The sequence below is a fragment of the Rosa rugosa genome, chromosome 3, assembly GCF_958449725.1.
Source record: "Rosa rugosa chromosome 3, drRosRugo1.1, whole genome shotgun sequence".
Classification (NCBI taxonomy): domain Eukaryota; kingdom Viridiplantae; phylum Streptophyta; class Magnoliopsida; order Rosales; family Rosaceae; genus Rosa; species Rosa rugosa.
Window position 1 is genome coordinate 38,291,059 of NC_084822.1, and position 15,324 is coordinate 38,306,382.

The 15,324-nt window shown below is 39.3% G+C and overlaps 2 protein-coding genes and 1 long non-coding RNA gene across 4 annotated transcripts; 2 read left to right on the forward strand and 1 right to left on the reverse strand.

The window, feature by feature from the left end:
* Positions 1 to 347: 347 nt before the first annotated feature.
* LOC133738200 (large ribosomal subunit protein eL32z) lies at positions 348 to 2,265 on the forward strand. The gene is made up of 4 exons (XM_062165663.1): positions 348 to 486; positions 709 to 803; positions 1,678 to 1,859; positions 1,950 to 2,265. The coding sequence occupies exons 2-4, from the start codon at positions 714 to 716 to the stop codon at positions 2,077 to 2,079; spliced, it is 402 nt and encodes a 133-aa protein (XP_062021647.1). The 5' UTR covers positions 348 to 486; positions 709 to 713; the 3' UTR covers positions 2,080 to 2,265.
* Positions 2,266 to 4,024: 1,759 nt separating this feature from the next.
* LOC133738507 (uncharacterized) lies at positions 4,025 to 6,480 on the reverse strand. Its single transcript, XR_009860137.1, has 2 exons — positions 4,478 to 6,480; positions 4,025 to 4,393 (listed from the first exon to the last, which is right to left on the reverse strand). It is a non-coding gene; the product is annotated as an uncharacterized LOC133738507 (long non-coding RNA).
* A 6,118-nt stretch (positions 6,481 to 12,598) lies between these two features.
* On the forward strand, positions 12,599 to 15,246 carry LOC133735491 (protein ALP1-like). Of its 2 annotated transcripts, XR_009859057.1 has the most exons (5): positions 12,599 to 12,913; positions 13,531 to 13,562; positions 13,809 to 14,314; positions 14,411 to 14,636; positions 14,715 to 15,246. XR_009859057.1 is itself a non-coding variant. In XM_062162900.1 (2 exons), the coding sequence occupies exons 1-2, from the start codon at positions 14,447 to 14,449 to the stop codon at positions 15,077 to 15,079; spliced, it is 555 nt and encodes a 184-aa protein (XP_062018884.1). In that variant the 5' UTR covers positions 14,357 to 14,446; the 3' UTR covers positions 15,080 to 15,246. The 2 variants fall into 2 exon arrangements, 1 of the variants encoding a protein (XP_062018884.1); XM_062162900.1 differs by lacking the exons at positions 12,599 to 12,913; positions 13,531 to 13,562; positions 13,809 to 14,314 and having other exon boundaries at positions 14,357 to 14,636.
* The last annotated feature ends 78 nt before the right edge of the window (positions 15,247 to 15,324 follow it).

Here is a 15,324-nt window from a genome sequence, read left to right on the forward strand (position 1 = left end):
ACTTGGAGTCTATATTATCACTACTATGGACCAAAACTTGTTCACTAGTGCAGCTCCAGATTTAGCTATTTTGGTCAATCTGATTAAGAGAAGTTGTCTCACTCTCCACCCTATTGGATCTTTGCTTTCCTCTTGCCAGTCTCTAACGAATTCTCTTAATGATGTGAGTTTGATGAAATTGCTATTCCCAGAAGAACCGGGAATGCCCAAAATAATTAGTTGTTTTTTGCTCTTTTTGTGCTTACTCCTTCTAGGCCTCCTTGGTAACCAAAAAATAATAGAATAATAATAATATCAGTGGGCTCGGGGCTTCCTATGTTTGGGCTGGAGCTTGGGCTTCTTAGAAACAAATGAAATCTTACGGTGTGGTGCCGAGACAGCCAACCTCTCCTCTTTCGTATATATTCACTTGCTTCGACTAAAACCCTAGCCTGCTCTCTGCCTCTTCCTCCTCTCCACTCTCTCTGTGCCTCGCCTTTTCATCAGGTTCGAAACCCTAATCTCTCTCTCTCTCTCTCGTTAGTGTTCGTCTTCTCCATAATTTTGTGACCAGTACTTCCGAATCGCCCGATTTCCTGGATCAGAGTTTCGAAAACCATATCTTTTTTCTGCCTAATCTCTCCAAAAATGACTTTATGAGTGATTTTTTCTTGGTTATTACTAGCGTCTGGGTTATTGATGATTTTGTTGTTGTTGCTTGAATGACAGGAACAATGGCCGTGCCTTTGCTGAAGAAGCAGATTGTGAAGAAGCGCCTCAAGCAGTTCAAGAGGCCCCAGAGTGACAGGAAGATATGTGTCAAGGTATGGATCTCTCGGTCATATAGTCTTTCGTTTATATGTGTTTCGATTTTTGAATGCATATGAATTAGCTAAGACTATAATGGAAGTGTATGTATGTCTGCCTCGAATAGTTATTCTGCTTCGATATATTGGTGAGGATTGTGTGACCTCCGGACCGTTGTTTTGGTTTTTGTCCTGAGGAATTAAGTTCTAGCAAAATAGCTTGAAATGCTTACTTTTGTGGTATAGAAATGATGGTAATCTTACTCTGTTTTGTTGTCCATGAAGTTTGTAATTAGATATCAATCTGGATTCTGGAATGACGGGTTCTGACTGGTTGTGTTATTTATCGAATATTCTTTACTGTCAAAGTAGTGTCCAGTTGAACCGATTAATTGTTTAGTTTTCCGGTTGCAATTGTTTTCTTGCACTGGCTAGAATTGGTTGGAATACAAATATGATGAATTGTTTTCCAGTGAGGTACAGAGTCTTATTAATGGCACCATTCCTTACTTGAGGGTTTACTAATTGTTAGTCTAGTGTTTTACTAATTGAGGGTTTCCGTGTCATTAATAGTTGGAGTTGTTCCCCCTTTTTGCATGATAATCAACTCTTTCTGTTTGAGATCTTGCTTGTTTGTTTGGGAATTGGGACTGAAGTTTTTATGAATACAAATTTATTAGTTCACCCTGCTTTCTTGAGCTCAAATGGTATACGTATTACTTGCTTGCTTGTTTGTGATACAAATTTGTGAGTTCACCCTGCTTTCTTGAGCTCAAATGGTATACCTATTACTTTCTTGCTTGTTTGCGATACAAATTTGTTAGTTCACCCTGCTTTCTGGAGCCCTAATGGTATAATTTTTTGTTTGGACGTATGTGCTTATGTATGGCAGACAAACTGGAGAAGGCCCAAGGGTATTGATTCACGTGTCAGGCGTAAGTTTAAGGGAGTCACTCTGATGCCTAACATTGGTTATGGCTCTGATAAGAAGACTCGCCACTACCTCCCCAACAAATTTAAGAAATTTGTTGTCCACAACGTCAATGAGTTGGAAGTTCTTATGATGCACAACAGGTCAGAAACATTTCTTTTGAACTACTTGTGAATTTTTCATGGTTTATGATTTAGAATGTTTCTTACCCTTACTGTCCAATATAACTGTAGGACTTACTGTGCTGAGATTGCACACAACATTTCCACCCGGAAGAGAAAGGAGATTGTTGAACGTGCAGCTCAGTTGGATGTTGTTGTCACCAACAAACTCGCCAGGTTGCGCAGCCAGGAAGACGAGTGAGCTTTGGAGCTATTGTTGGACTTTCCTTTGTGTGTTTCCTAGTTTCAGCATTTTGGAAGAGATCTTATTCAGAATCTTATTTTTGTTTTCATTTCAGTATTGTTGAATCTAGACTCTAGTCTCTAGTTTACTAATCTGAGACATGTTAAATGATATGAAGTTATGCCTACTCATATTTTCTCTTGATTGCCTTGTTTTTCACTGCACAAGTATTTTTTATTTCTGCACTTACGTTTTTCTTGGTTCAACAACTCATGAGTTGGAAAGAAGCATATTTGTGCAAATGCAAACTTCTATATATAGATGGGAGAGTTGTGTGCTATGTGTATGACTGCTGGGTGTTTGACCGACTTACTTGTTTTTCAGTTTAATTGTGGAAATTGTGTTAACCAAATGACCGGTTCCTACTTTTAATACCCAGTACTCTTTGTACCCGCTTAGTCTGATCAGATTGTCATTCAAGACAGTTTTGCACAAGTACTGTTTGCCTTTCTGGGCAAGTTTGAAACAGTATGTTGCATCTTGTAGTTCCCACTTTCAGAGTTTGCCCTTCTGGACACATTGTCAACATTCCATAGGCTATGTTTGGTAGGGCTGTTCTTTGAGAAAAAGCTGGCTTCTGCTTATTTCTGAGAATAAGTGGCTGAAAAGCAAAGCTGCTGAGTGTTTGGTAAACTGGCTTTTTATAGGAGCTGTCAGTGGCAGAAGCAGTGGGAAAGTGTTTGGTAAATCAAACTGGCTTGTGCTTTTTATTTGTGGAATGACCAAATTGAACATGAGAGATTATTTTGCCTTGATTATATACCAAACAATGTTGTTCAAATCCTCTTGTTATTATTTTTAATCTTTATTATGTTCTTATTAATTTTTGTTAACTTTCAATTTTTATAATCATGGTGACTATATGATTAATATTGGACAAATTTAAAAATAACTTATACAAATATATTAGTAACATTAATAACAATTTGTTTCTGGTTCGCATCAAATGTTCACGTTATTATGCTCATTCATCAAACTTTGAGTAATGCTATTTCTTATTGTTTCCATTTCTTGTGCACCGTGACCATGATATTCTTTTTCTACATCATCATCCATTTCTATCTCACCACTTGACCCATAACCTTCTCTTTCTTCACTGCGGACAAAATGTCTATCACCATGTGCATGTATCTGTATATAATTATGAAGTGTCATGGTAGCAATGACAATCTTCACTTGCTTTTCAAATGAATAACCTTGCATGTCCCTTAAAATCTTCCACTTTTTTTTTCCAAACTCCAAATGTGCGTTCTATAACGCTTCTAAGAGAAGAGTGTGCTTTTTTTTCACTAAAAAGATGTATTGCTGAGGTGAGTGAAGAGTTTATGTCCATGCTACTAAAAAGAAAGATCCGCATAGCATAAAAGAGCAGCAAAGGATGATACAACGATAATAAAAGACAACCATCACTACCACCAAGACTTCATGTGGAAATAAATGGAGCTGAAGAATCAAAGACTACATTCTAAAGTCAACAGACAATGCCATTCCAATAAACTTGGTAGTAAATTGCTTACTTGCACAACAAATTGGCGTACACAAGATAACCAGTTAGGCTGGAAATTGTTATCAAACAAGGTAGAACATTTGAAAACAATTTGGAAATCATGGAATTTGACACCAAGTTCCAATTAAAAAGTAAAGAACCAATCAACTCACCCCAAAAACACACTACAACATAGCAGTCTTACATACCACCCTAAATCTTTCATCCTACATCTTCGCTACAACAGAAATTTCACAAAACCTTCAACCAGTGACTCAATGGCATACAAATCTATTAACTATTCAGGACCATGTCCGTTTGCCTCTTCCACAACATATGCAGAAATAAGCTTCTGCAAAAAGATACAGTCCAGTAAAATAACATCGCATTTGAGTCCAGAAACTACAACAATTCAGGTAACACTGTGAAAATGCTTGCAAGGTGACATTTCTTCAAAAAACAAAAAGTACACACATATGACAGAGACTACACAGAAACCCTTCACATATACAATCTTGGATATTAAACCCAACACAATACTCTGCTTCACCTACATATTCTAAATCCAAAATCCAAAATCAAATACAAACCAGAACTGAAAAAGAAAATGTAAACAGTAATCACTGAGCTTAAGCTTGCCTCTCATTAATCTTGCTCCTCCTTCTCTACATAAAAATTCCTCAAACCTCAAAAAAAAAAAAAAAAAAGACCTGCTTGATTTTCTTCATCATCGTCTTCAAACTCATCATGGTTGCCCTTGGAAGCCTTCGCCATGTCCGATACACACTGCAAAATGACACAATCAATTTCTGCCAAGAAAACAAGAAAAAGAAGCCAAATTTAGAGAGGAAGAGGGAAAAAAGAGAGTACCTTTGAGGTCGGAGGAGTGGAGATGGGTATATCGACGTCGGGGCTGCGGTCTATGATGACGGACGGAGATGGAGAGCGGTGACGGGGAGCAGCGACGATGTGAGGGAGAGAGATACGTCTGTGATGGGGAGCAGCGACGATGTGAAGGTGACGGGGAGCTTCGAGGATGCGGCGGTGAGGGAGCAGCGAGGATGCGGCGGTGCGGGTGTGATGAGGGAGAGATCTGGGGGAGCAGGGAAGCTGTGATCTGCGGGTGTGATGAGGGAGAGAGATGGGGAACAGTTACCGATGGGGAGCAGCGACGATGCGAAGGTGACGGGGAGCTTCGAGGATGCGGCGGTGAGGGAGCAGCGAGGATGTGATCTGCGGGTGTGATGAGGGAGAGATCTGGGGGAGCTGTGATCCGCGGGTGTGATGAGGGAGAGAGATGGGGAACAGTTACCAATTTGGGAAATGCGAAGGGTTAATGGTTCAGCTGAAATTGTTTCAGCTTGGAAGGGTATCTACCGGTATTTTGAAATTTTCATTAATCTACAGTAACACCGCTACAGTAGATTTTCGGGCTTCTGGCTTTTAAAAGCTGGGGTTCGGCAGCTTCTGCTTTTGGGCAGAAGCCACAGCAGCTTCTGGAGGAAGCTGATGAGAAGTTGGCTTACCAAACACTTATGGGTCTTCTGCTTATAAGCAGGGGAGCTAAAAAGCCCCCCCCCCAAACATAGCCATAGTCATTCCTCGTTTCTAGTTGCCGATTTACTCTGCAAAGTCTTTTGTACGATGAAATTGCATTAGCTTAATTTAATTTCCATCTATACCATGAAGAATGCTGATTATGCCTGTTAGTCAAATACTATTGGAATTTTCATCTTTGTTAATGGTAGTCATGTCACCAGCATGAGTCGTGAATGTGAATCAAAACTGAGATGCTGATTATGCCATGAAAAATGCTGATTATGCCTGTAAGTCAAATACGATTGGAATTTTCATCTTTGTTAATGGTCTCGACCCTTAGCTGACAAGGGTACCACCTGTTTTTTACCCATCTGGTCATCTCTGCCTCCTTCCTCTTCCCCTCCTCCCCTTATATTTGCATAACCCCGTCTGTCTCTTTCACCATGGTTGCGGTGGAAGAGTTCACATCTCAACTAGTGGCGGCTTGCTTGCGCTCTAAGGTGATTGAGTCGGCAGCTTCGGTGGAGGATGATGTCCCAGAAAGTCTTTTTGTCTTCCTCGTGGTGTGCCTTGAGTTGACGGATTTGGCGGTAATTATGTAGAATCAAATCGTGCTCCTACCCATCCTTCTGTTGCTACACCGGCATCAGTTAAGCAATCGGGCTCAACCCATTGTCTCTCTCCCTAGAATAGAGAAAGATCAGGGAAGATGCTTAACTTTCTTTGGAGGCAGGGGCAGAATTAGGAATGAAATGTGAAGCGCAAACTTGTCCATGTGCAATATTATTTGAAATATGAAGCACAAACGCGTTCATGGGCTTTCCGATGTGATTTGGGCCTCAAAACATAAATTCCGGTTAAAAGTCAGATTCACGTGCAACATGACATTTCTGTACTAAATCGGCCATAACTTCTTTTAGAAAAATGATATTGACGGAACCGTAAAAAGTTATTTAAAGTGTTTGTATTTTTGTCTTTTTAAAAATTAAAAAATTGTTTTTTTTTAATAGGAAATAAATTGTTAAAAATTTATATTTTATACACCTCCTAAATTTCAAAAAGATGAAAAAAAAAAAAAAACTCATAGAAAATTAGAAATGCATTGTTGAATGAAATATGATGTCAAGGGATTTTCCCCGAAATGTATGCTCAAGATGAAGGGTAAGTTTTTTTTTTTTTTTTTTTTTTTTTTTGAGAAAAAGGTAAGGTTTCTTCTGTATGGAAGAAATCATCCCTTACGAGAAACAAATCCAGAGGGTGATGATTCTGGAAGAAGGCTTTGTTTGATCGCCTAGATGAAGAAACTCATTCTGAAATTTTGATGTAGTAATGATGACCACGCAGTTAAATTGAATATGAAGGTTGACTGACTTTTTTTTTTTTTTTACTTATTTGTATTCATTCATTTTTTTAGCATTTTTCTGAACTTTCTTGTAATATTGTACTGTTGTTATGAGTTCTTATTTTTTGAGGATCACGACTGTGACAGGTCTCTTGTAATACTATCATTTTATTCAATACAATTATCGTTTCTACTAAAAAAAAAAAAAATACAAGTTAATTTAGTCTCTACCTAGTAACATATGTCAAAGTAAGACCAATATTACAAGCTGTCTAGTGTCAACTGTCAACTGTCAACTGTCAACTATGGCCACTGAATATCCCCCAACTTCTTTCAAGTTTCACACGTGGGTTTTGAGGCTTTGATTGACAACTTCCAACAGCATCATCACAAAGACAAATGTCCATTGCAGATCAGGAAGGATATCATGGCTTCCTCTTTGAATTGTAATCAGCGAGAAACCAATCAAAACATGTTAAGATGATATCTTTCTGCTATTGGGTATTAGTTATTTATTGTATTGAACTAGCAAAATGTCAGCTCTCTGAGAAAAGCTTTCGGCTCCATTGATTTCGAAGGGGACACAATAGCCATTTGCAGGTGGAGCAAATCACATTGTTCGGTTCTCATATGAATATCAACATATTCGATCGGTAAGAAGCTGTGTTAAGTGTTTATTATGACAAAGGAAGTTGTTAGCCGTTGTATCCATCTATTGAATCTGAAGGTCATATCTCTATCTCATATCTGTTTCTTCTCGATCTCTTTTCTTTAAGAATTCATGAACTGGTCCATTCTAACGCTCATACAATGAATTCAAATTTCTGAAACACCTTGTGATAATTAAATTATACCTTAAGAGGAAAAGAAGACGTGGTCGCCAAGTCTATAGAGGTGTAAGATGTTTTATGTTCCTGTTTCGTTCATGTTGAAGTCAGAAGCATGCGTGGTCTGACTTTCTTAATAGAAATAGAAAATTGGTTAATTGACTTGAAACAATTCATAAACTAAGAATGTGAAGAGTAAAGTAGTCAGGAGGTTATTTGGAGTATTATTTGGAGAACGCGCCTCACGCGCCTAAGAAAAAAGGAAAAATCGGAGTGGGTGTTTTCTCTCCCGGCCGAACACGGCAGGCGATCGTGCCGCTGCGTTCTGGCCCGGGAGAGGATTGATGGTTCGAAGGTGTGGGGGGCTGTTGGAGCAGCGGTGTGACCCTGGGAGAGTGGATGATTCTCCGTTTTCGGGCGGTATGGATCGATCTCGAGCTGTACTGTTCGGATCCGGGGCGGAGGCTGTGGTGCTGCTACGTCGTTCTTCGCTTGTCCGGTGGTGGTTTCTGGCGGTATCGACCTTACATGGGTTGGGGCTGTGGCGATCCAGATCGGATCTGTCTCCGATTTGGTCTGGTTTCGTCTGGTGGTTGGTTGTCTGGTGTAGGAGCTGGCTATTGCGCAACAGGGCGGTGCTGCGACGGATGGTTTCGGCGCGGTGGTTTGTTGCTGTGTGGCGGCGGATTGATGGCGATGGGACTTGCCGGCGGCGGATGTGGCTACGTGCAGCGCGTGGCTTTTGCGGGGGAGAATGGGTGTTGGGCCGGGCCAATGTTTTTCGGCCTAGTTGGTGTATTCTGTTTGTTTTCAATTTGGTTTTCTGTTATGTGTTTCTTTCTTGTTTGAAAATAAGTCCCCCCTCTGTTGAGCGGGGGTTTGGGTGTTTTTATGCCGCGCCAATGCCATTGTTATGGTGTCTTGGTCGGCTTGGTTTGGGTGCTAGTCCCTACTCTTATGAGATAGGGTTAGGGAGTTTCGGTTTGTTTGGTGTGTTGCCTTATTCTCAGGATCGCAATTTGTTTCTTGGTGGCCAAAGTAATGGGGAGAAGCTCCCGCACATGGTCTGGCAGTATTGGGTCATGGTGCTGGAGGGAGTGGCTTTCTTCTTGAGGTTGGCTGCGGGGATGTGCGTTGCCTCTTGGGGGAGTATGGAGGTTGTGCCATGGACATGGTGTTTTTTCCGGGGACTATTTGATTTACTATCGATGTTCTCTTGCTGTCAACGTGATTGTCATTTGTTCATGCACGTGGTCTGGTGGGTTTGGGACACGGTGCTGTCGGTGGATAGGTGGCTGTTTGTTATGTTGGCTGCAGGGTCTTATCGTTACTCTCGGAAGTGGTCTCATGTTGTAGCCCGCGTGAATGGGCGAATTTGGTGGGTGGTAGTTGGGCTTTTTTAGCTCACGGAGGTCGGTCGTTTCGACTGGTTTGCCACTTATGGTTCTAGCTTGGAAGGGGTTGTGCGCGACTCACCAATCATTCGACCTGTGGATGAGGGTGGAGTTGCGGCTTGTCACACCCGTGTTTTGTAGTCTGTTTGCTTGGTTTTGAATAAAGGACTATGTTTTCTTCTCAAAAAAAAAAAAAAACTAAGAATGTGAAGCTTAAGGCCTAAGCTCGAACACTATTTTGGGGGTGACCAAATTCCTCAAATTTAAAGTGCTCAGCAGTAGGCCTGGGCACAGTTGGGCTGGGTCGGTTATCAGGCCCAAACCGAACACTAACCGAAATAATCGGAAATCCTATTTCTAGAACCGAATAGCATATTCTTGCTGGCTTGAGCCGAATTTTCAGTTGGTCTGAATTCTTGAATCGGGGCGGGTCGGTTTCGGTTGTATTATGGGCCCAAATTTTTTATTTTCAAGCCCAATATTTCTGCTTACTATTATCAGCCCAATTGGACTTTTTCAGTCCATTTTCAGCATTACAAGTTTACAACATCCAAGTGCGTAACATTACAAACAAGAATATTCAAATCCAAGCATTCAAACTTGCAAATGCATCATCCCAAACCTGCAGCAAACCTAACATCTAGGCATTTCAAAATTCAGACCTGCAGCAAATCTAATATCTAAGCATTTCTGTTATTTCAAACCTGCAGCATTTCTAGCATCTAAGCATTGCAAACCTGCAACAACTCTTAACATCTAAGCATTTCAAACCTGCAGCATATCTAACAGTTTAAACCTGCAGCAAATCCAACAGTACAAATCCACCAAGCAAATGCATCATCGTAATCATACAAACCTGCAGCAAAACTAAGCAATTCAAACCTGCAAATGATCAAACCTAGAATTTTATACATCACTAAGTAGTTCAAGTGTCCAACAATAGTCTCACAATTAAGTTCAAAGCAATGAAGCTAAATAAGTTATTACAAACCAAATAGCTAATTAAGTCTTGCTGCAATGCTGCCAACAGTCCCAACACTACCACAGTTCAGCAGAAAAACAAAGAAAGTAGCACAACATTGGGAAAAAAATAATAATAATAACAAACATAAACTTGCTGCCAACAGCGCGCTCACTTCATCATGCCATCGTCACAAGCACTCAAGCAGTTCATTCCTCAGATGTGGTGACCTGAGTAGTAACGCTCGATTCTAGTTCAAGAAAAAGAAAATAGATAAAAGAAAATATATTAGATAAAACAACTAAAAAACCTAGAAACAAATGCAAATACATATAATGACTGAAATTAAACAAACTTTTACCTGATTCAAACTTTTCCAGCTCACCATACATCTCCAACTCAATTCTAGTAGGTTCTTGATATAATTGGGCCACACCATTAGCCCTTAACCAGTCACTACAGCAAACCAAACATTCAACCATCTTTGGTGTCAAGCTAGCCCTAAAAGGATTGATAACCCTTTTGCCAAGGCTGAAAGCACTCTTGGATGCCACTATTGAAGTTGGAATTCCAAACACATCTCCAGCCATTTGGGACATAATAGGGTACCTTGATGCATTCCCTTTCCACCAGTCCAATAACTAAAAATTCTTATTTGAAGGGTCCTCGGAAGCCTCTAGCAGATACTTGTCAACCTCATTTTTAATCTCCACAACATCTTTCTCTTGTCATAACACCATAAACTCATCCATGGTTTAAGCATGGTTGTCCTGTTAAGAAACATCCACAGCTTCATTGTCAAATTTGGGAATGGTTGCATGAGCAGAAGCTTGGGCAGCTTCTGGATCAGCCTCCAAATACTCTTGAAACATGTCCAAAAAGAGGCTTTTGATCTCAACACCATCATTGCAACCATCTCTTTGTCTTGCTGAAGCTTGGGGAAGAAATATTGAAGATAAAGCAGCTTGTATCAAGGATCCAAGATAACAGCAATCATGAGAACCTTGTTCATGTCTTCCATTTCCCTCCAATACTTGTCGAACTTCCTTTTCATGGATGTCCCAATGCTTACTAATAGCTGATCATCGTTGCTAATGCATTTGTCAAGCTCTCCGACAATGGTTTACAACCACAACATGGGCTGATTTGCTATGACAACCTTGGTTCCACTAAACTGCAGTGTTGCATCATAAAAAAAAATTCAAAAACTTCACCAACCATGCTGCCTTGTCCCAATCAGCAACCATTGGGGCTCATCCCTCTTCTTGCCACCAACCCTTTCTTGAAAATAACCTTCAAATTGAGAATCCTCATCCTCAAATCTCAAAAATGCCTTTCTGAACTTAACAGCAATATCCAACATAAAATAAGTGATGTTCCACCTAGTACAAACATCCAATGGAACTATCAACACATTGGAATCAACTTTTTCTTGCGAAGCACACTTTCTAAACTTCTCCAATCTTGCGGGAGAAGACCTGATATATTTGACACAGTTCCTAATGGCATCGATAGATGAATCCAACTCCTCTATGCCTTCCTTAACAATTAAGTTAAGGATATGGCAGCAACACCTCATGTGCAAAAACTGACCATAAGACCAACTACTTCCAATTTCCTATCTTTTTCTTCATATAATTGAGGGCCACCTTATTAGGGCTAGCATTGTCGACAACTATGATAAAAACCTTTTCTATTCCCCATCCTATCAAGCATGACTCCACAAGCTTCCCAATAGTCTTACCCTTATGGTCAGGAATGACAATAAAATTCAAGATCCTCTTGTGCAAAACCCAAATTTCATCGATGAAGTGGGCTGTGAGAACCATATAATTGTCATTTTGGATCGAAGTCCAAGTGTCAGTGGTGAGGGAGACTCCCTGAGAATAGGTAGCTAAAATATTTTTAATCCTAGTTTTCTCACCTTGGTAGAGATCCCAGATTGATATCTCTAACTACTTGCCTACGGGAATGTGGTTTAAAAAAAGGCCGAGTTACTTTCAAAAAATCAATGAAACCTGGTGCCTCTACCAAACTAAAGGGTAACTTATCCCTAATCACCATTTTAGCACAAAACAGACTAGATCTGGTTTCTTCATATCCAAGTGCAGCAATATTACCTCCATTATCAGCATAATCAAATACCAGATGCTTCTGTTTCTTCAACTGAATGTACAAGGGACATTTCCGGCAGCCATACAACATGTGGTTCCTCATACTTGAAGTCCCATTCGACTTGGAGTGCACATAGTAGGTCTGGGGACAGTAGTTGCATTTTGCTCGAGGCTTATCCATCTTTGAACCATCAGGATTGGTGAGCTTGGTGAAGTGATCCCATGCTATGCTCTTATTCTTCCTTTTGGGTGTAGAATTAGTTGTAGGTTGCTAAGATGTTGTAGTATTAGCAGTAGTAGCAGTAGTGGAAGCAGGCTGGACTAATGGAACAACTCCCATAGCTGCTGCAGGTTCCAGTTAGGATTGAGTGGTGCCTATGCTTGATCCAGTTGGAGTTCCTTGAGTTCCTTCTATCATCTGCAGAAGAAACAATTTCCTTAATTTCATAATCTGAGCAAACAAGTGAGAAGCATTCTGAGAAGTTTTTACAACTCACTTTGAAAAAGAAAAATTTATGAATTCGTCGCTACTTAAACAACTTAGAATGTTAAATATTGTCACAACCAAACCAAATGGTTGTTTCTTTTGTAATCTAATCACCAGTGCATCATAATCAACTTCATGGCATATGCTTCTTAGATTTGGACCCAAGATGTCAAAATCTTGTGACAAAATATGATTAAATTTAACTTCATCTTCTTCATTGTATGAGGTCCACAGTTTCCATGGGGACAGTACTTTTGAATAAATCTTGTGGGCAAGAAGCTATACCGTACTAAATTCTTCAAATTAGAGGGAGGGGGTCCAAACCCTTAGGCCGTGTTTGTTTTCCTTCATATAAGGACTAGATAGGAAAATAAAAGTCAAATCTGACCACTAGTCATGTTTGGAGGCCCAGATATGGTTGGGCCGGAAATCTTGTGTCCTATCAGACATGGATAACAAATCCATTTAGAATGGTATCATAAAACAAATCCATCTTCTGATTTCTCTCTCTCGACTCATTCTGACCACGCAAAATGCTCTAGACGTTCATCTTGCTAATCTGCTCCGTCCCAATTTTCTGGCCATTTTCGACTGCTTCCGACCTTCTCCAACCTTCTTTGATCTCATTCTGCTGTCTTTTAGGTAAATTTCTCTTCAATTTTAGCTCTTGTTTGTGGTTCTCGATCTGTAGCTGCTATTTTCTCTAGGAGATTCAATTTCAATCATATGTAATGCATCTTTCTCTCTAATTTGATGGGTTTTCTTCTCCTTTTATCTGGGATTGTAAGTTTAATTCATGGGTAATATGAATTTTTGATTAATTGAGATTTGGTTTGTATGTATTTGTATGTATGTGATTAATTCATCGAGAATGGATGTCATGAAGTAGTTTGTATGTATTTGTATTCATGAAGTAGTTTTCGATTTTGATTGTTACTATTTTTCCCCTCTTCTTGTTGCAACAATCGGACTCATGAATGTGTTTTGCATAAGATGGGAATTGATAACAATGTTTTAATTATCTAGAAGTGTCTTATACATGGCCTAACTGCAACAAGGAGTGGAAGCTTTTGAAAATAATGTGTTATAATGTCTTGCATTGCCATGGTTTCTTTCTCGTTTCCATTTTTACAATTAAGAGTTCATTGCAACTCATTAGTATTCTGTTTAATATCTTTGGTTTGGAGTTCCCTCTAGTCTGGTGCTTTCCAGTAGTGTGATAAGTTTTTGATACGAAATGCTTCTTTGTATGTGTGCAGAGTTATCATGGCTTCTAGTGCTGTTTCTTCTGGTAACTCTCTCTCTCTCTCTCTCTCTCTCTCTATATATATATATATATATATATATATATATATATATGCATATTGTTATATTTATTGACTACTGAGAGTTGCGACAACTCCCTAAACTCATAAGAATAGTCACTGTATGTGTTTTGCTACTGCAGTTTTTATGAAAGTTTCATAGTCATTTCTGAATTTTTCTGTCACATACTTATTTTCTTTTCTTTTCTTCTTGGCATGTTTTTAATGATTAGATGATGATAGAAGAAAAATTTGGATGTTTTTTTTGGTAAGGCTGCTGCATGTACATACACAAATCATGGGCGCAATGATGTTTTTGTATTTATGTGTTGTGGTGCATAGATCCCGCAAGAAAAGAAAGGTTTTAAGTGATCGAACATTTGTTAGGCATGATACTCTTCTAGATAAGTTCATAAATTCAAGTGACACAACATGTATAAATGAACTCCGGATGGATAGGAGGGCATTTCACCTGTTATGTGAATTACTTCGTCATGATGGGGGGTTGACGAATGATGGTTCAGTCCCGGTAGAAGAGCAAGTGTGTATGTTCCTACACATTCTTGCTCACCATGTAAAGAACCGTACAATACAAGATTGGTTCCAACGCTCAGGAGAGACTATAAATAGGTATTTTAATTCGGTTTTAAAATGAGTGTGTCGATTACAAGGTCAGCTACTAAAAGCACCAGAACCTGTGCGTGATGATGAGAGTGATGCTAGATGGAAACCGTTCAAGGTATGTGTGAGTCATTATAAGTTTATAATCTATATTGTCACTGATCGAATTCAAATTGTTTTTAGTGTTGTAGAGTTGATATTTTTGTTTCTCTAGAATTGTCTAGGTGCATTAGATGGAACATATATTAGGATGCAAGTACCTGAGGTTGATAAGCCAATATATCGAATGCGGAAGGGGGAAATTGCAACAAATGTCCTAGGTACATGTGATCGAAACATGATGTTCATCTTTGTGTTTCCGGGATGGGAGGGTTCAGTCTCAGATTCTAGAGTTCTTCGTGATGCATTGAGTAGGCCTAACGGATTAAAAGTTCCCAGAGGTAAGATCAAGATGCATAGAGATTTTATGAAAATGTTAACCATTAAAAGCTGAACTCATTTTGTTATTTAATTCTTAGGTTTCTATTATCTAGTGGATGCTGGATATGCAAATAGTGAGGGCTTTCTTGCGCCATATCGAGGAACTAGTTACCATATTGAGGAATGGGAGAGTCGTAGACATCGTCAGCAGTACTTTAATATGAAGCATGCCTCTGCAAGAAATGTGATTGAGAGATGTTTTGGAGTTCTTAAGGGTTGTTGGGCTATCTTAAGAAGTCCTTCCTTCTATCCGATAGATACTCAGACACAAATAATCCTTGCTTGTTGTCTTCTGCATAACTTTATTAGAAGAGAAATGTCTCAAGATCCAATGGAGCAACAAGTAAATCTAAACTACAATGGTATAACGAGGGTGCAAAGTTCTAATCGATCTAATATGTAATATTAGTAGAAGAGATGAATCTCCATCTGATCAATCGCATACATGGATGGGATGATTTGGCTGAAAAAATGTTTAATGAATGGAAGAGAAGACAAAGGCAAAGAGAAAGACAGAACATGATGATCCAATAGTTTCATATTGATAAATTTGCTGTTTGTTGATATTGATGTTTGGTAAGGCTTTTCGAAACTAATTGACAACAATACTATTCAGAATTTTTTGATTATGGCTGCTAATTATTCATG